Source organism: Myodes glareolus, chromosome 25, assembly GCF_982192425.1.
Source record: "Myodes glareolus chromosome 25, mMyoGla1.1, whole genome shotgun sequence".
Classification (NCBI taxonomy): Eukaryota; Metazoa; Chordata; class Mammalia; order Rodentia; family Cricetidae; genus Myodes; species Myodes glareolus.
In genome coordinates this window covers 35,904,829-35,925,841 of record NC_142050.1, presented here as the reverse complement: position 1 = coordinate 35,925,841, position 21,013 = coordinate 35,904,829, and the positions used below count along the sequence as shown (strand labels likewise).

Genomic DNA, 21,013 nt, shown 5'->3' with positions numbered 1-21,013 from the left:
TGGGGAGGCACCTCAAATATTAGGAAACGCAAAAATGGTAATTAAGTACATAATCAAATATTAAAATAGCTATGTTATTGACAAAGCTGTCTTTTTCAATCTTAAAAATTAAAATTAGAAAACCAGATAATTATAAATATATACCAGATAAATAAGCTATTATTTAGTATACATTTTTATTTTATTAGTGAAGAAATCACTTTCTAATCCAAAGTTTTTGAAAAAGTCTTACCAACGCTAAACTATTTGTAATCCAAAAGTTTAACAATACTTTACAATGAGTTAAAAAAAATCTAGAAATGTATACATTTATTTACTATACATAAAGGATTTATTCATAGTTTCATAAATATAAACTTACCTGTTTTGGATCTGATTTCCTGTATACTTTATATATTTTGTTTTCTCCATCAGTTTGGTGATTAGTGTATCTATGATACCTTTTTGATTTTGAAAAGCTTCTTCTATAAATTGATATCTGAAGAAATAATAAGCAAATAATTTCATATAAGTATCTATACAAAAAAAAGTTCAAAAGTTAAAAAACCAAACCAAAACAAAACTAATACAGGAAGAGAATATGGGCCTGGAGAGATGACTCTTGTTAAGAGAACTTCTAGAGGCAGCTCATAACCACTGAAACACTAATCCCAGAGGACTGTGTTCCCTTGTGGGCACCTGAATCCACATGCACATACATACAAAGACACACACATGAACAAATGAATCGAAAGAAAGAGGAATAATATAAAGGGTATAAAAAAATAAACCTATGAAAAATCCAAATATGGGCTGGAAAGACGGCTGCAGTGGATAAAAGTGCTTATTGTTAAATCTGGTTTTGATTCCTGGGACTCCTGTGGCAGGAGAAGAATTCCCATAAGCTGTCCCATGACCTCCATACATATAATGTGGTATTCATGAATGCATGCACATGCACACACACAAAGTTTAAAAAGGCAGAATTTCCCATCCAAGAAGGGAGTCTTCAGATACTCAGGAGTGTAGTAAATACCCAACATTTACAGCTTAGAGATTTATACAGCCCATCTGAGAGATGTAGCAAAAAGCAGTCAAAACTTAGTAAACATCTTAATAGCCTAACTATTTTGGTATTGGTTTGCTACAAATAAACACTTTCACTGGGTGGGGTAGTGCAATGAATTCCGGAACTCGGGAGGCAGGTGGATCTCTGAGTTCAAGGCCAGCCTGGTCTACAAAGTGAGTTCCAAGAAAGTCAGGACTGTTTACACAGAGACCCCCCCCAAAAAAACCCCAAAAACCAACCAACCCACCCACCCAAAAAAACACTTTCAAGATCATTTCTAAATAGTAATCAGCTTTGCTGTACAACTATAAAATTATTCTTCTGGGATAAATGGGGAAAGGCATTTGATACAGGCCCTTTTGAAAAAGTCTTGGTGACCTATAACACGACACAGCATTTAGTAGTTATTAATCTGGAAGTCAAGAACACTGATTGTAAGAAAAAACAAAACAAACAAAAAAACCCAAAAAACAAAGCAAAAAGGGTGACTGTGGAAAATTACAGAAGAGAAGCATGTGAAAAGAGAGGCAGAGTATACACTACAGAAAGAACTTTAGGGTTAGCAAGATAGTGTAGCAGGAGGCTACATGATCCGGTTTATCATTATCCCTAAGCCAGAAAACCCAGGTTCCATACTGAGAGCTGACTTCTGCAAGCTGTCTTCTAACCTTCACAGGTATACCCTCAACATAAATAATGAAATATTTAAAGCGCTGGGCACTTGGGAGGCTGGGGCAGGAGGTTCTCTGTTAAGTCTGAAGTCATCCTGATCTATAGTCAAAGCTATATAGTGAGAAACTTTCTCAAATAGAGAAAGCTTTATATTTTTGAAGTATAAAAAGAGTAACTACAAACCTAAAATTCTGTCCAAGAAACACATTCTTAATGTAAATGAGGGTGAAAAACTGGGTGTGATGGTACACTCCTTTAAATCCAGCTGTAGCAAGCAGGAAGATCTCTGAGTTCCAGGAGAGCCAAAGTTATATAAAAAAGGTGAAAAATGTTTCAGACAATCTGGGAGCTCTATCTCTGGTATAGCCTCAATAAAGTACCCTTAAGTAAACGAAATGAAGGAGATCCATGAAGGAATGGGAAGTAATTAAAATCATATGTAGAAGCAAAGTTAAATGAATATTGATTTAGGCAATAAGAGTAAAGACTTGTGTATAATATGTACATATGTATAATATGTACCATATATATATATATATATATATATAGTGGCATTTCATTTGTATTATTTCATTAATAAATAAATTTTGCCTGAAGATCAGAGAATAAAACAACCCCAGTGATCAGCCTTACAGACCAGGTAGTGATAACACACACCTTTAATCCCAGTAGCTACACCAGTTTGCCACTGAAACTGGGCAGTAGTGTGCATGCCTTTAATTCCAGCCCCACATAGGAGACAGCTCTCAGGCAGTCGCATTCTGAGATTCCTGGAGGCAGGATTGTCATTTCAGACTGAGGTAAAGGTAAGAGCCACTGGCTGGCTGTTTTCCTTTTCTGACCTTCAAGTTGAACTCCAATTTTTCTCTCTGAGCTTTTATTAATCATCCTTCATATATGATAAAGTAGGGGACAGGGAGATATCAGGAGACAAAGGTTGTACTCTAATAAGGTTTATGTCCAGTCCAGGAAGAAGATAAGTAGAAATTAACCCAGATGAGTTTTTAGCACCAGAGCAGTCAGGCCAGTGAGATGACTCAGCAGATAAAAGCACCTGTTGTGCAGGTCTCACAGAACCCAGGCAAAAGGAGGGAACTGACTCCCCAATGACTCAACAGGTGGCACATGTGAGATGTGAGCCTGCACTCAGACACACACAACATACCTATACAGTAAACACAGACATACCTATACAATAAACTGAACTTTTAAAAAGTCAGTCATGGTGGCACAAAAATAAGGAAGATCTCTATCTATGAGTTTGAGACTAGCTTGGTCTACATAGTTCCAGACCAGACATGGCTAGATAGTAAGATTCCACGTAAACAACAACAACAAAACAAAAACCAACCAAACATACAAAACAAAAACAAAAGCCCTACCAAAGAAAAGTCTCCTAATTTTGTGAAACTAGCAACCTTGTTATTTTATAAACAGTATGGTAAGCCAGTGTATCTCAATGTAGGCTGACTTTGGCCTATAGGACATTTGGCAATGTCTTAGGAATATTTTAAAATTATTTTTTAGCTTTCTTTCATGGGCGCAGAGGGCATACAAGGGTACAACTAATTTGAGAGCCATAGTTAAAAACATTTTGAGTTTTAATTACTATGCCTAAAAGGTACATGAAACAAAAATATCTCTAATCTGTAAGCTTCTTGTTCGAGGACAGACAGTTCCTGAAATGCTGGAGGCCATTGTTTATGGGAGGTAATAAGCCACAGGTTTGTTTGAGCCATCTGCACTGGATATGTTTGATCACATGTAAGCAGGAGGGTCACAGGAAGGAAATATGTTAGGACGTACGCTTGCCTCTGATTGGATGTAGGCTGGAGGTACATCAGAAGGTATATTTGATCCTGATCAGACTTGATGACAAATACTTCAGGCAATGTAAACTGTGATTTGGGGTCATTTCTCAAGAATGGGTATGGACTGGCCAGAATCATTCACCTGGCCAGTACTTTAATTAAGTGTACTTCAAATTTGGCTTTTGAACTGTGACAGTGGTCTTTTTCTCAATCAGTGGGGTTAACACTAGCATCTAACCACCATATAATGCACAACATTCAATGTTCTGTCTGGACCACAATAAAAAGAAACTGAAATTGAGAAAGCCAGCTTGCCACTGGCCAAACAAAACACATACAAATCTCCACTCAGGTGGAACAGCGGTAGTCCATAAAAGGTGTGCTGCCGATCTCAACAGAACAGGATATGCTGTTACCTATGCTCTTTGTGTTCTAGCAGCTGGCAGTCCCGACATGTCAGTTTGTCACATGTTTCACAGTAAAGCTTCAGCTGCTCCTTCTTATGGAATGGACAGAACACTGGTCGCTGACTGGTCACACCAACTGCCTCTGAAAAAATAACGGACAGCAAAAAGAAAATTCATGTAATTGAACAGAAAATCATTAGACGGTCCATTTCTACCCAATTCCATGTAAATAAAAGAACTCTTGTTTCTTTAATCTATGCAGTTTAAGCTTCACTGCATTACAGGTTTTGAAATATTAAATATTCTCAAGGATGGTGGCTAAAGGCATCTATCTATCTACCTCTGTTGGAGGAAGAGAGGCCTCTTGTTGATTCCCAGCTGCTTAGCCCCAAAATAATCACACAGCAACTATATTATTTAAAACACTGCTTGGCCCATTAGCTCTAGCTTCTTGTTGGCTAACTCTTACATATTAATTTAACCCATTTCTATGAATCTGTGTATTGCTACGTGGCTGTGGCTTTCCAGCTAAAGTTCCAGCATCTGTCTCTAGGAGGGCTACATGGCTTCTCTCTGACTCCGCCCTTCCTCCCAGCATTCAGTTTAGTTTTGCCCACCTAGCTCTGCTCCCCTATAGCTCTGCTACAGGCCCAAAACCCTTTATTAACCAATGATATTCACAGCATACACAGGGGAATTCCACATCACCTCCCCTTTTCTGTTTAAATGAAAAGAAAGGCTTTATTTTCAACATAGCAAATTACATATAACAAAATAGGTATCAAATAAGAATTACAAATACAATATTTTTATCTACTTTATCTTTTATTGTAACTGAGGAAAACTATAACTATCAGTTCTTCAACTACATCAAAGACTCCAGAAGGATATACTATCACCCAAGTAAACATCCAAAACTCTAGAATTGACAGAGACATCTTGCTGCCTGGACAGCCACCCAAAGTTCTTCTACACCGTCGGGGCATCCATCTTCAGCCTCAGGCCCATAGTATCTCTGGCAGACTTTTCCATGAAGCAGGAAATTTCAAAGACAGTTCCGCATATATTAGCAGTTTGTCAGTCATTTTCTTCTGTTCCTGCAGAATGTCTGGCAGACTCATGAAGCAGGAATCCTGAAAGATCGTCTCACCTTTAAGCAAGTTTAGCAGTCATTTCTTTGTGGGTCTTGCATGTCCAGGCAAGAACACTTTCTTGCCCAATGGCTAACCAACTCCATAAGAAGCCTCTTTGATGCCCATCTTCCTTTTGAAGTAGCTTGGCGCTGCCAGGAGCAGATGTGTCTCACTGTCACCAAAAGTCCTAAGTTCTTAAACATTTTAAATGCCATATTCTGTAATCTTTAAAAAAAAAATCTTTGAAGAATGTCTATCCATCTGAAATACATCTCTGTACATCTAGAAAACCTAATTATCATGACTAAAAGCTTGACTATTAAAGATGACTATCTAATACATTACATTTTTAAATGAGCTGCACAAACACAATACCTTAATCAAGAGCATACATATATACAGTATAACAAAATTGACCTTAAATTTTTATCAATAACCAAGATCCATACCAATGCAAATCTCTACAGCATATCCCCTTTAAATGTAAACAAATATTTATAATCAGTATTTGGAAATATGGGCTTAGTTTTTCTAAACTGCTTCCTGCTGTTTATCAGGCAAAGTATTTTCTTTTTGGGGGTATTCACAGAAAGCTTTCGGGGGATCTTGGTCCATCAAACCATATTGGTCTGGAAACAGTCCACAGGTTCTCATCTTCTGTGGAAACAAAAGAAGATCCTCTTTTCCAAAGCAACATATCCTTAGACCCAAATTTTGGAATCAAGACACCTTTATGTTGGTTTAACTTAGCAGTCCATACAATAAAATGTCTCTCAGTAGTTAGCTCCTTCACAGTCAAAAATTTAAAGAAAACACAATAATATATAAAAATCCGGACTCTATGTGTATAGTCCATCTTTACGTGGCTTATTTTTCTTTATTCCGTTTAATCTATGACTGTCCATATTCTGTCTCTTTAAAGATTTTTTTTAACGATTTACTTCTTTTTCAAATGTCTATACTCTATTTCTTCTCTCTCCCAAGCCAACGTACATTTATTCAACTCTGTGGCCCATTTAGAGTTCTTTTATGTCTGAATCTATCCTTATTGCATTATCTATAATTCTTTACTGTCTTGAAGAGCTTTTAAAATGGTAAGCAACTTGTTTGCAGCTACCCTGGATGCTGGCTCTACCTCTCTCCACTTTTAAAATGGTGGAGGTACCATTACTGCCAGCTCTGGGACCGTCAGGTGGGAGCTGCGCTCAGCACTTTAACTCTGATAATGAGCGTGCAGTACATAAACCCTTTTTATCTGAGTAATAGCTAAATCTGCCATGCAGAGCACTGCACAGCCTGAAAATATCTTTGTGTATGGAGACAGGAATGAGCCATTGTCTCTTGCCTGTGCACACCTAGTAGACCTGATTCTGCCACCTGCCCAGGCCGGGAGCGCTGAGCAATGGGCATGGTCTCAGCTACTTTACTCCTGACCCTGAGTAGGCCCACAAATGCCATTTCAATGTTCCATAGCCGGAGTTCACACTGGCAGCAAGGTCCAGGGAGCCGCGTTTTAAAACGGCATGGCTTTTTCCTGCTACTGCTGAATCAGGAAAACCTCTCTTAATGGAGCTGCTGCTGTAAGCTGCCGGCTGAAAAAAATGTGGCTCAACTTTGTTTGTTGTGTGACTAGAGTTTTTTTCCAAGCCCTCCCAGGTTTTACATGGATTTAGTCTACCACGTTGGTGTCAATTTGTTGGAGGAAGAGAAGTCTCATACCCCAAGCCTGATTAACTAAATTTAATCCCCAGAACCCACACGGTGGAAGGAGAGAACCAACTCCCATAAGATATCTCCCACAAAGTATCCGCACTCATACTCACAAAGAATAAATTGTAAAAAACAAAAAACTTAAAACACTTTTCAAGCATTTAAGGGAACTGAATAAAACTTTTCACTTTAAGGAGTAATTTAATTGGTTAGATGTCATGAACATATGTGGTTTATAAAATTAAAACATTTTAAGATAGTCCCTATGAATATAAACTAAATGGTTTCTATCCTAAATATGAGACAGGACTATCAAAATGTGTGGACTTGAACTGGAAACAAGGCTCAGAAATTAAGAATACTTGACTTGCTCCTCTTCCATCTCAGCAACCATACAGCAGTTCACAACTCTCTGTAACACAGAGTCTGATGATGACCTCTTAATGGTCTCCACATGCACCAGGCACTAATGTAGTGATGCACAGAAATACATGTAAGCAAAACACATATACACATAATAAAATAATATTCTTAAGAAGTTGTGCTGGCCTGGGATGGTTCTATAAACTGGCTCTCATGAATATGGCCATAGTTGAGTATGCATCTCTAGCATCTCTGTTGTACACTGATATATTTCTTCTTCCTAAGATAAGTGTACTTTTAGTTTGTGAATGCCCATACCTCTCTTACTGGGAATTAAACCTAGAGCTTTATATAAGCTAATAAAATATTTAACCACTGAGCTATACCTACCAGCTATTTTTAGTTTTGTGAGGAGACTGCACGAATTTATACTCCCATCAACACTATAAGGGTTCTTTTTTTCCCCGAATCCTCGTTAGATATTATTATTATTATTATCATTATTATTATTATTATTATTGCCAGTAAGACTGCGATGAGATAAAATATATATGTAGTTTCATTTGCATATTTCTGATGGCTAGGGCAACAGAACATTCTTATACAGTTATTATTTATACATGCTTCTTTTACTGACTGGATTGTTTGAGGGGTGTACTTTGATGTCTTTTTTATTCTAAACTTTTTATATGTATTCATGTGTGTTTGGGTGCACATGTATAATGAACATGTGTGTACACAGACTAAAATAAACTCCAGGTATCATTCCTCGGGAGCCACCTGTTTAGGAGACGGAGTTTCTCATTAGCACCTAGGTCTGTCTAATAAGCTAGGCTGCTGGCCAATATGGCTCAGGATTCAGCATGTGTCTGTGCCCCCATTCCCAGATGCTTCATCACTCAAATTACAAGTAAGTCATCATGCTAGGTTTTTTAATATAGATATTAGTGACTGAACTTACGTCCTTATTCTTGTATGCAAGCACTTTACTGAGCCATCTTCTCAGCTCCTGTGTATATCCTAAGTCTTAATCCCCTGTAAGATTAATAGCTGTAGCCTTTTTACTTGTATTTACTTTGCTGAACAGAAACCTTTTAGTTTCATGAAATCCCATTTGCCAATTCTTGTTATTATTTCCTGGCCTATTTGTCCCTTTCAGAAAATGGAAAGATGACTTGGTCAGCAGGCAACAGCACTTGCTACTCTTCCAGAGGACTCAGCACCCTATTAGGTGGCTCAAAACTGCCTGTGTCTTTAGTTCCAGTTTAGATATTCTCTTCTGATCTCTGCAGCCACTACATGGGTGTGGTACATACACACATGAACTCACGAATGCACAATATACCAATTGTTTTTGTTTTTGTTTTAAATTAGGATATATGGCTTTGGAGCCTGTCCTAGAACTAAGTCTTGTAGATCAGGCTGGTCTTACACTCACTGAGATCTGCCTGATTCTGCCTCCTGGGTGCTGGGATTAAAGGCGTGTACCACCACTGTCTGGCCAAGGATAAGTATCTATTATTATTATTATTTATTTGTGCTTTTAGAACTTGTACTCAAAGCCTTGTGCATGTTAGTTGGTTAATAAGAAGCTTGAGCTAATAGGCCAAACAGTGTTGTAATTAATATAGTTTGTGCGTTATTGTTCAGGTCTGGGTGGCCAGGAAACAAACAAGAAGCCTCTGCCTACAACCATTCAACTACATTCCCAGCTCCATCAACAAATCTTCATTTAGACAGTCCTTTCTCAAAAAGTACGTGTATAGACCTATACTTTTCAGGCCCAAAAATAGTTTTTATGGTTTGTATTTAAAAAGTTTTACCCCTCTCATAGGGAAACGTTAATAAACTAAACTATTGGAGACATCTAAAAGATTTATGATTTTAAAATCTTAGAAAAATTTTAGAAGTAGCCAGAAAGGAAAATTAAGTTGTAGATTTAAATTATCTTACCATGAATTAATGAAAATTTGACAATAAAAAGTAATAAAGACAAAGAACTTGGAAATTTTCCTTCTTTCTTTTACAGAATTCTTTCAAGGCTGGGGATACAGTCCTGTTGCTAGTGTCTAGCTAGCACACATGAACCCATGGGTTCAATCCTTGTCACCTCATAAGCAGGCCAAACTGGATTAGACCTGTAACTCCAGCACCTGAGAGGGAAAAGCAGGATGATCAGAAGCTTCAGGTGATCCTTTGATACAATCAATTCTTGGTTCACAATAATCACACTCTAATTATTAAATTTACATTTAATAATACATCATATTCACTCACAGAACTACCAAAGTAGAAAGTCAAAACAAAATCCCAACTCTGCAAGTACAGAATATTTTAAAATAAACTGAAACAGCGAAATACTAGAATTCAAATACTTATCTAAAACACCCATCGAGTATATAGCTCATCTGTCCCAGTAATTAAAAAAAAATTATTGTATTTTTGGGAGCATGTTTGGTGGGTAAACAGGTTTTCTCTCTATTATGTAGCTCTGCCTGTCCTGGAACTTGCTATGTAGACCAGGTTGCCTCTGCCTCCTGAATACTGGGATAATAGCTGTGCATCACCACACCCATCACTAGTAACAGAAATAGAAAATTGGAGTAATTGAAAAGAAACACAAGAGTAATGGACTAAAAGGTAGAAGTAATTGGATAAATATACCCAAAGAGCTACTCCTATGAATAAATATAAAACCAAACCTATCATATAAGTTTTTAAAAAAAGATACAAACATATAAAACTTACAATGGAAGAAGAAAAATAACCATAGAAAAATTTGGTAGTTGCTATGGTTTGGATGTGAAATGTTCATTCACCTCCCATTCATCCCCCAAAGCAACCTGAATTGTAGGTCTGGTATGACAATATTTTGTTTGTGCTTTAACAAATAAAACTTGCCTGAAGATAAGAGTACAAAGCTTGCCACACTAGTTAGCCAAAGGCCAGACAGAGGTGGGACACACTTTTAATCCCAGCACTCGAGAGGCAGAGGGAGAGGTATTGGATCTCTGTGAGTTTGAGGTCACCCTGGGCTACATGAGATTGAATCAGTCTAAAAGAGAAACAGCCAAGTTTTCCAGGCTCACACCTTTAATCCCAGCACTAAGGAGGTGAGTGAGAACAGGAAGTGATATGGCTGGGCAGAGACGAAATAAAGTAGAGACAGGAGCTCAGGATTCAGTCTAAGGTTTCACAGACATGGCATTCTATCTGAGTGCTTGTAGAGAAATATCTCATTCAGCCTAAGGATTTTATAGAGGTAGGGACTAATGACTAGCTGCTCTGTTTCTCTGATTTTTTGGAGATTCCACCCCCTCTTCTCAATAGCTGACTCCAAATTTTTATTATTGAGACCAATTAGAATTTGCTCTACATGTGGCTTTTTGGAGTATGAATTCACAAAAAAGCCACTTGCTTGTGGCTTTGCAGCCACCAGCGTAGGCCAGAACTACACACAGCCTATGCCACTGCGCTGAAGGCAAGGTTTTCCTTTCTTCTCTCCTGGTAGATTTTCCCTGGGCACCCTTCTCAGGCTGCTCCCAGATTAGGTAGCAGTCAGACTCATGCTTCACAGTCATCTGAATCATTGGCAGCAGATTTGGTGAGACAATTTGGAGTTTTTAAAGGGAAGAATTAGTTAAAAGAGAAAGTTTTTCCCCAAAAAATGGGAAATACAACTATGATGAAGAGAGTCAGGTTGCTGTATGCTTATGCAATGCATGATTTAAAACTGGAACATTTAAATCAATTAAATGAAGAAATAGCCAACTTAACTGGGCTCGACATAATGTTAATTATCACCTTGATAATTCTTGGTTTATCTCTAAAAATGGTGGTTGATATGAGTGCCAAGATACAGGCCTTAGAAAAACTTATAAAAACAGATCACAGAGATATTTAAACTCAGACACAGGAATTTAAAGAAAAACCAATGATTGCTGCATCATAAGGTTACAAAGAAAACAGCCTAAGGTTTTAAAACAACCAACCTTAATTTGTCCAGTCACCTTACAAAAACTGCCAAATGACAGCACCAAGGCTCACAGGAACCCTTTGGGACGTCAGATTTAAGGAGATTCACGGCAGCGAGTCTCATATGGCATGCATTCACCTTTTCTGAAGCAGATGTTAAACTTGTGATCAACTTGTCATAGAATCATCCCTCCGGACTGGAGAGATTTGGTTACATCGGCTTTAGGGCCTGGTTCTCAATTACAATGGAGGACCTGGTGAAAAGATGAGGCTAAGACCATTGAATAATGAAGTAGGGCTAGAGATATGGAAATCTCCCAAGACCAATTTTTTGGAGGAAACCATGCTAATATAGAAAGGCAGTCTCTATATGTTAACCACTGTCTAGCTTTATGCCATACAGCAGTTTTGAATGCTTGGGACAGAATTGAATAAGTAGGAAAGAAAATTGAGTCATTTACTAAAGTTATACAGGGCCCAAAAGAAACCTGCACTGATTTCTTATAAAGATTAATTTCAGCAGTAAATAGAATGATACCAAATTCAGAAGCTAGACAAATAATAATGGAATTCCTGGCTTATAAAAATGCTAATTCAAAATGGAAAAGGGTAATTAAGTCACTAAGTGTAAGATTGGCACCCTTGGAGGAATAGACCTGAGATACAATTAATATTGAATCTCATGATCATGACGACGCTTGGAGATAAAGGTAACCCTTGACGGGCCTCCCACAGGACTGTATGTCAAATTTGGTTTAGTTGTTTCCTGTCATCGTGAAGGAAACACCTTACTGGGGCAATTAAAGAAACTAATCACTATTGTAAAAAACCATACTGTTGTTCTGCATGATAGAACAGCTACAGAAGAGAGAACAAAAAATTCAGGAGAAACCATAAAGCAAATATTTTGGCCAACTTCTATAAATGAACAAAGGCCAAAATTTTAAAAAATATGAATAAATGATGTTGTCACTGAAAGCCTTGGAGATACAAGTGCAGAAGTCACAATATTTGTACCAGATACTTGGCATCCAAACTGGCCTCTTCAAGAGGTAAATGTTCAGTTTTTAGGAAGTGGAACTTTATCTCAGATAAAACAGAGTACAAGATGGGTCAAATGTATAAGGCCAGAGAGAGAGAAAACATTTAAAGCCCCATATATGGCTAACATACCAATGAGTTTATGGGGATGTGATTAGTTACAGCAACAGAATACTCAGATTAACATTCCTTCGATCTGAGAGACAGACCATAAATTAAAATATGTTAAAGGGAAAAATATTAGAAGAGCACAATGGCTGCTCATCTTTCAAAGGCAGCAGCAGTCCTCCCTTTAAAACAGTTGACAGACAAACCTGTATAGATTAAGCATAGTCTTTAACAAGAGCGAAACTGTGGCTTCAGAACAGCTGGAACAGGAGCAGTTAAATGCTCAGAATATTGAAGAATCAACCAGTCCTTGGAATTCTCCTGTATTTGTTCTTAAAAAAGAAAAAATGGAAAATGGAGAACGGTAACAGATCTAAGAGCTGTTAATAAGGTAATTCAGCCAATGAACTCTCTACAGTGTGGAATTCCTCTGCCTTCTCTATTACCTGAAGGGTGATGCCTTACAGTTACCGATTTAAGAGATTGTTTCTTCACTATACCTTTACAAGAAAAGACAGAAAAATTTGCCTTCACTGTTCCTACTTAGAATAATTCTCAGCCTGGTAAGAGGCATTTATGGAAGATTCTCTCATAGGGAATGTTAAATAGCCCCACCCTGTGCCAATATTTTGTACAGAAGCCCTCGGAAATGATACATAAGCAATTTCCTCAACCTATACCTTACCATTACATGGACGACATCTTACTAGATGATTCAAATATAGATATTTTAAAAAGAATGTTTGAAGATGTAAAAACAATGTTGCCTTGTTTGGGATTACAAATTTCTCCTGAAAAATTCCAAACAGAAGAGACTCAATTATTAAAACTCTATTAATTAATAAAATAGGTCTACAAAAAATTAAGATACCAAAAGGTACAAATTAGGAAAGATTGATTTCAAACTCTTAATGACTTTCAAAGATTGCTAGGAGACATTTCCTATTTACAAAACAATATTGGGGTAGAAAATGATAAGCTGAGTAAGTTGTTCAAACCTTAGACGGTGACACAGACTTAAATAGTCCAAGGGAATTATCACCTGGCGCTGAGTGAGAATTGGCTTTGATGGAAAACAAATTACAGGATGTACATTTGTATTATGTGTATCCAATCTCAACTGCATTCCGGTCATATTATCCTCTAAATATTACCCTACAGGAATATTAATGCAAAAAAGGAAGACATTATCTTAGAATAGACCTTTCTGACCACATAAACAGAGTAAAAAGTTAAAATCTTTTGTGAAAAGGTCTCTGAGTTGATACGAAAAGGAAAACTGATACTTTGTCAACTAGCAGGAATAGACATAGCAATAATCAGGAATAGGAATCATCCTGTATATATAACATACTTCTGATCCCATACAGGTCTGCCAGGCCTTATAGCACAAGGTAATGATGAAATTGATGAACCATTGATAGGAAATGAGCTGGAAGACTCAGAATTTCATAAAAAACATCATGTCAATAGCAAAAGTCTGAAAAAAAAGATTTTTCCATCACTTCACAAAAAGTCAAGGAAATTATAAGGAAACGAAAATAAAAAGAAATAGCCTACTTGTTCTTTCTACAACCAAACTCTAAACTGCAGAAAGTAACCCAAATGGTATTCAAAGAAATGAAATCTGGCAGATGGATGTGTTACATTTTGTAGAATTTGGAAAATTAAAATATGTACACCACAACATTGATACTTATTCTGGATTTCAATGGGCAATTGCTTTGAGTTCAGAAAAGGCTGATTTAGTAATCACACATTTATTAGAAGTTATGGACATCATGGGTATACCTGTACAATTTAAGACTGGCAATGCTCTAGCATATGTCTCTAATAAAATGAAAGTTTTTTGACTATTACGAAATAAAGCATATTAAAGGCACAAAGAATTTTACAAGCAGTCATAGAAGAATCAAGTCTAACTCTAATTTGCTAGATAAACAGAAAGAGGTAATAAAGACCCATAATAAATTCCAAAAGCTTTATTAACTTTGAATTTTCTAAATGATAATGAGAAAGGAACAACAGCCATGAAGAGACATTAGCTAATAATAAAAAAAAAACTATGAATTTAAATCAGCTTGTATACATTTAAGACGTGCTGACCTCAGAATGGAAACCAGGAGAAGAAAACGTATGGATGCCATCAAAATTGTTAAAGGTTAGATTTGAACAAGAGAGATCTCTTAATTAGAAGAGGTGATAGTTCATTCAATCTAAATTAACAACTGCTTCTTACACAATCAGATATAACTTGCCAAAAATGAAACTCCCCAAAATTAGAGTTGGGGAAGGATTTTGGTTTTGTCTTTTCAGGAGAATGAAAGCATCTAGTTAAGGAATCTGAAGACCAGTGGAAACGAGACATCTGAAGAAAAAGGACCAATCATCCAGAGAAAATGTCCAACGAAAGAGTAAATTGGCCTATTGATATCACATTTTCAACAGGATAAAATTTCATAAATTCTTCCTAATGTTTGTTTCTGCTGTTCTCTACAGATATATAATACAAATGATCTTTTAGTAATCCTAGTATGATTAAAGATTAAAGCTGGCTTTGGAGTTGGGGTGTGGCTCTCTCCTTCTCTAAACCCAAGCATGCTTGTTAAAGTGAAATACAAAATCTGTCTCACGTCAGCAGAGCCACCTGATATGGGACAGAAGAAAAACCAAAATTAATGGACTATTTTATTGCCACTAATCTCATAATCTCTTGGTTCTATTTTGACTCTTTAGAGCTTTTCTTAAGATATAAGTATCTCAAATTTATAAGATAAACGTGTATATATTTTAAACTTTTTGTTATGCTATTAATGATCAGTGGAGTACTAATTCTAGAAAAACACTTCATTTAGCTTTTTGTACTTAACTTCGGGTTTGAGTATCACTTTTTAGCAGTGAACACTGACTACGCTTCTTAACAGTGACCTTTGAGATCTCCAAAAGGATGATGGGGACCCCACAACAATAATTCCACCAGGACTATGATAACACCACTAAGCAATGATAACACCGCCAACTAATGATCAGCTTTGGACAAAAACTGCTCAGAACAATATCTAAGAGGCTAGCTGAGTTGATCCAGCCTCACAGACTACCCTAGTCACAACTTGAGACAAGTCCTGCACTTTCCTATTATGCTGAAACTGGACAATAAATGATATAGCTACCTCTAAGACTTGACAATCAACCCCAATTTTTCTTTTCAGGACCCCCTAAAATGCCATCGCACCCTGGACAGCAGGAAGTAAATTTTAAAACATGATTCCCATATTCCCAAGAGGTGAGGTGCATGGTATTGGGTTGGTATTGGTATGGATATTTGTCATTGTTTAGGGTGGTTGGTTATAAGTTATTATTGGTAACAGTAAGGAAAAAACTGAACAAAGGAGTTTAGATTCAGGGTTCATGTCTGCTACTGGCAGCACCAATCTACTTCAGAAGATGATGATCATTGAAGAAACTGCACTTTGTGTTTATTTTCTTTGTAGAAAAGTAAGCTACTAGGCAACAAAGTGCTCTTGATGGCTAACAGTATGCTGTGCAAATTGGACAAGCAGGACACAAAAGAGATCAACTGCCAAACTTTGTCAAGATAAGATGGGACAATCTTTCAAAATTCTGCTTCATAGAAGTCTATCCAATAGGCCAAAAAAACAGATGCCCCAACATTACAGAAGAACCTTGGATGTCTATACAGGTAGCCAGCTGTTTCTGTCATTTCTCATATTTTTTTTGGAAGTTGCTTGCTTTCAATTCGTTCTTAATATTTCTATCTTGGTTCTCTGAGGGAGTTAAAACTAGGTAATTATAGTTTTCCTTATTTACCAGGCTCAGAAAAGAAATTCACAATTGAAATGTAAAATGTATAACGTTAAAGTTGAGAGACATAAAAGAAAAATTTTGGGTTGGTAATGCAAGATAGAATAAAAAGTTGGCGGGTGGTGGTGGCGCACACCTTTAATCCCAGTACTCGGGAGGCAGAGGCAGGCAGATCTCAGTGAGTTGGAGGCCAGCTTGGTCTAGAAAGAGAGTTCCGGTCGGCCAGGACTGTGAGTTTGAGGCCAGCCTGCTACAAGAGCTAGTTCCAGGCCAGGCACCAAAAACTACAGAGAAACCCCGTTTCAAAAATCAAAAACAGGCCAGGTGGCGGTGGCGCACGTCTTTAATCCCAGCACTCGGAAGGCAGAGGCTGGCGGAGCTCTGTGAGTTTGAGGCCAGCCTGGTCTACAAGAGCTAGGACAGACGCCAAAGCTACATAGAAACCCTGTCCTGAAAAACAAAAAACAAAACAAAACAAAAATTTAAAAAAAAAGAACAAATAAAAATAAAAAGTGAACTAGGTACAACACTTTGGACTCACCAAGATAGGATAGATGATAGAGTATTTTCTCTGAATTTGTCATAGGCAAATGGAATAGATATTGTTGACGTACTTATTGCCTGTATAGTTATTGTACTCATTATATACAGTTTTTTAATATCAGTCATAACCTTTTTTTTTAGACAAAAAAGGGGAAATGTGGTAATATTTTGTTTGTGCTTTAACAAATAAAGCTTGCCTGAAGATCAGTGTGGAGTTAACTACACTGCCACAGAGGTCAGGCAGTGGTGGCACACAAGTTTAATCACAGCACTACTGAGGTAGAGATGGGAAGTGATGTGGCTGGGTGACGAGGCAAACATAAGATAGAAGGAGACAGGAGCTCAGAATTCAGTCTGCAGTTTCGCAGACATGGTATTCCCTCTGAGGACTTGTAGAAACAGGATACCCATTTGGTCTGAAGATTTCATACAGGTAAGAACTGGCTGCTCTGCTTCTGACCTTTTAGCTTTCACCCCCTAATATCTGTTTCTGGGTTTTTATTATTAAGACCAATTACAACTCAAACAACATCCTGGTCCTGAATTTGGCATGCTCTCCACACTATGGAGTTTGACTCTCCCTTTAAACATTTCCTGATTAGATGTTCTACCAAATAATTTTGAAATCTTTAGCCAAGTTCGTACATAACCAAAACTCCTCTGAAAATCCCCCAACTCCTGAAAAACCCCTTGTCTTGCAGTTATTAAGGCTATATAATCCTACCTTCTCCTGTGTTCAAGGCTATTTTCTCAAACTCCACTCTAGGAAGATTTCCCTGTTTGCCTGAAAATAAAGTTTGCGTAATTTGACCAAAGAATTTGGATAATGTTCTTCACTCTTAGTGGGTTAACAAAAGCAAAAGTTGTTTTATTTGGTTTGGGTTTTGGTTTGATCACACCAAACTGAATGTGTTTGAGAATATGCATTAATAAAGATGGCTATTTGAGGGCCAGTCTCAACATCCTCTCAGGGTTCAGATTAGAAGCTACAAGAAACAAAAAGGACTTTCTTCCTCTGGCTATCTGAGGATGAAGGAACAAACTCTCTCACTCAGTACTTCTTCATGCCAGTTTCTTTATTATTCTTCCGTGCTATAAAGTTTCTAGTTTACACACACACACACACACACACACACACAGCAATTTTCTGGTAAAAGCAAGGTTGCAAAGCCAGAATTTCTCAGGGTCCTAAAACAGGTAAGAGCTGCTCAGAGTGACACTGTCAGCTCCTTTATATGGTAGAAGAGGTATCTAGGAAGATACCTGGGTAGCACTAAGAAGCAAAGAAGATGATTTAGGAAGCTTTAAATTCTATAAAGGGAGAAACTTTATACTATATTCCTAAGTGAAAATCCTGCTTTGGTAAATGGAGCTAAGAGTGGTTGTAGGGAATTTAATAACTTTGTTAGGGTTAGAACTGGGGGTCAACTGAGGTTAGGACTTTCCAAGTCGGCTGTGGTGGAATTTGGGACATCCAATCTCCTTATCAGGAAGGGTTAAGAATCAAACAAGCTTGGATGTGCCATAACCCTATCTTTGAAGATAATCTATTTGGAAGACTCCTCTCTTGACTAAATGTCCTCCCAAATAAAAAAATTAATAATTGCAGGGAGCTAGCTTCTAGGTTTTATCTCAGGAAATGGAGTAGAGATTCTGACTGTGGGAACCAAGGTTTTTGACTGGGTAGCTAAATTTTCTCACTGGGGATCCCACAGAGAAGGGGGAAGTTACCTAATAAGCAAGCAAAAAAAAAAAAAAGCAGGCTATTAAGTGTCCACAGTCCTTGTAGGACAATAGAGTCAGTTATGGAGGATGTACCAGTATATACTCTACTCATCAAAACTATACAGCTAAATGAAAAGTCATATTCCTAACCACTAAGCCTGAGATGTAATCATGAGATTACATATACACATCACATAAAATTATATACTACAATGTAGGTACTGGGGAGGTACCAAGCTCCTTGAGCAAAAGTGACCAACAGTTTCCAGAGTTGATGGTCCTACAGACCTTGTCTGGAAAGGATTAACCTCCATCAGATAACCATTCCTCTGGTGGGTTGACATCTGAATACTGGTTGTCACCTGCTGTAACACATGGCCCCTAACATATTAAGGTAAGATTCAATATATATAAGCACCTCTAAGTACAATTTCAATTAGAACATTGACTTCTTTGTATTAAAAAGTATACTTTAAGTGTGTGTAATGCTTATAGCTGTATCAGTACAGAAAGACTAAAAATACAGTTTCAGAAAAGAAAAAGAGAAATGTGAAAACCTGATTCATTACCTGGAGATACTTCTTCTTTCTGCCTGACTGTGTGGTCTTTTGTGAACTTCACTCTCTGGTGAGCTCTAATACATGTTTTGCAGAGCCATTCGACACACTCTACACAAAACCCATTAGCTTCTGCATTATCTTCACAGCTTGTACATACCTAGTAATAAAAGAATCTGGTCACATAAATTGTTGAAAAATATTAAAAAGAATAAAATATCAACCAAATAGACTATCAGCTTTCATACATTAGTCTAAATTTAAATTTATAGTATACATTAAACTATATGCATATAAAATGAAGATGTTATATATGAGAACTGTCTTTTTAGACAAGGTCCCACTATGTATCTCTGACGAGCCTGGGACTCACTATTTAGATCAGGATGATATTCAACTCATAATATGACACATGACTCTGCCTCATGAGGTCTAGGATTAATAGTGTGCAACATCAAACTGGACAAAGATTAAACACATTTTCTCTTTGGCCTCTAAACTGATATACTAGACATTCCAGAAAGTAGGCAAATGATACACGTAAAAATAACTTCAAGTGGTTGGAGAGATGACTCTAGATGTTCTTACAGAAGATCTGTGTTTGATTCCCAGCATCCACATGATCACTTACATTCATCTGTAACTCTAGTTTCAGGAGATCTGACATCCTTTTCTGGCTTCTGTGGGCACCAGGAACACACATGGTGCACATATATACATCTGTAAACCTAATTACAATAAATCCAACACTCTTTTCTGGCACCAGGCATGCTTGTGGTACATATGCATTCATACATGTAGGCAAAACACTAACAAAGTAAAAATAAATATTTTTTTTAAAAAATACTTTTACCTGGGTAGTGGCCTTTAATCCTAGCACTTGGGAGGTAAAGACTGATAGAGGTGGCTCTCAGAGGGTTTGAGGCCAGCCTGGTCTACAAAGTAAGTCCCAGGACTACCAGGACTGTTGCATAGAGAAACCCTGTCTTGAAAACCAAAATAATAATAATTTTAAGTACAATTTTCTTCATAGTTCAATATAATAGTCACTCTGTCACTCCAAGTATAAGGCTAGGTATTGAATGTACAAGAATAAGAAAAAGTAAACATAGTCTCTGTCCTAATGACACTTAGGATCCTAACAGAGAAACAAGTTTAAATTCAAGTTATCCCACTAATTACCTTAATGTTTGTACTGGATGGATTTTGTCAACTCTGATGCAAGCCTAGATAGATCTTGAAAGAGAGACTATTTTAAGTCATTTATTTTATTTATTCTTATGTGTTGGATATTTTTCCTGCAAGTATGTCTGTGTAGCATACGCATGTGGTGCCTGTGGAGTCCATAAAGGATATCTGATCCTCTGGAACTGTTATGAATAGTAATGAGTCACCATGTGGATGCTGAAAATTGAACCCAAGTCTTCTGGAAGAGCAATCATTGTTCTTAATCACTAAGCTGTCTCTCTAGCCTGTCTCTTCTTCTGGCCTGAATGGGTACTGCATGCATATGGTACATGGACATGCATTCAGGCAAGGTGCCTAAGCACATAACACAAAACATTTAAGAGAGAGACAGACGACAAATGAGGAGGGGGGAAGAGAAAAAAGGTTGGCCTGCATATAATTTTGTGGGGGATCATGTTGATTAAGGATTAATGTGGGAAAGGGCCCAACTCACTGTGGGCAGTGAAATCTCTGACTGGGTAGTTCTGGGTTATACCAGCAGGCTGAGCAAGGCATGCACGGGAATAAGCTAGTAAGTAGCATTTCTCCATGGCCTCTGCTTCAGTTCCTGCCTCCAGGTCCAACCTTGAATTTTCTCCCATGACTTCCTTTGAGGACGAACTGTGATGCACAATTTCAAGCTGAAATAAGCCCTTTCTTTGTCAAGTTACTCTTGGTCGTGGTGCTTTATCAAAGCAACAGAAACCACAACTACAACAATGAATGGTCTTGAGCAGGATACAGAACTCATGATTAAAACGAGGATAACGATACATATTTTACTGAGTTCTTCTTAAAGTTAAGTAGGAAAGCCACATTATTGTAATGATCACTCTGTTAAGAAGTGCCAATAAAACGAAATGTACAAAAA

The 21,013-nt window shown here is 37.4% G+C and overlaps 1 protein-coding gene across 4 annotated transcripts in view; it reads right to left on the bottom strand.

The window, feature by feature from the left end:
• Trim24 (tripartite motif containing 24) overlaps positions 1 to 21,013 on the bottom strand; it is a 103,501-nt gene that overhangs the window by 38,333 nt on the left and 44,155 nt on the right. For all 4 annotated transcript variants that reach the window (XM_085683967.2, XM_085683968.2, XM_085683969.2 and 1 more), the window contains exons 3-5: positions 18,928 to 19,075; positions 3,948 to 4,080; positions 362 to 478 (exon numbers count right to left, since the gene is read on the bottom strand). In XM_085683967.2, coding sequence (XP_085540093.1) covers positions 362 to 478; positions 3,948 to 4,080; positions 18,928 to 19,075 — 398 coding nt within the window. The remainder of the gene's footprint in view (positions 1 to 361; positions 479 to 3,947; positions 4,081 to 18,927; positions 19,076 to 21,013) is intronic.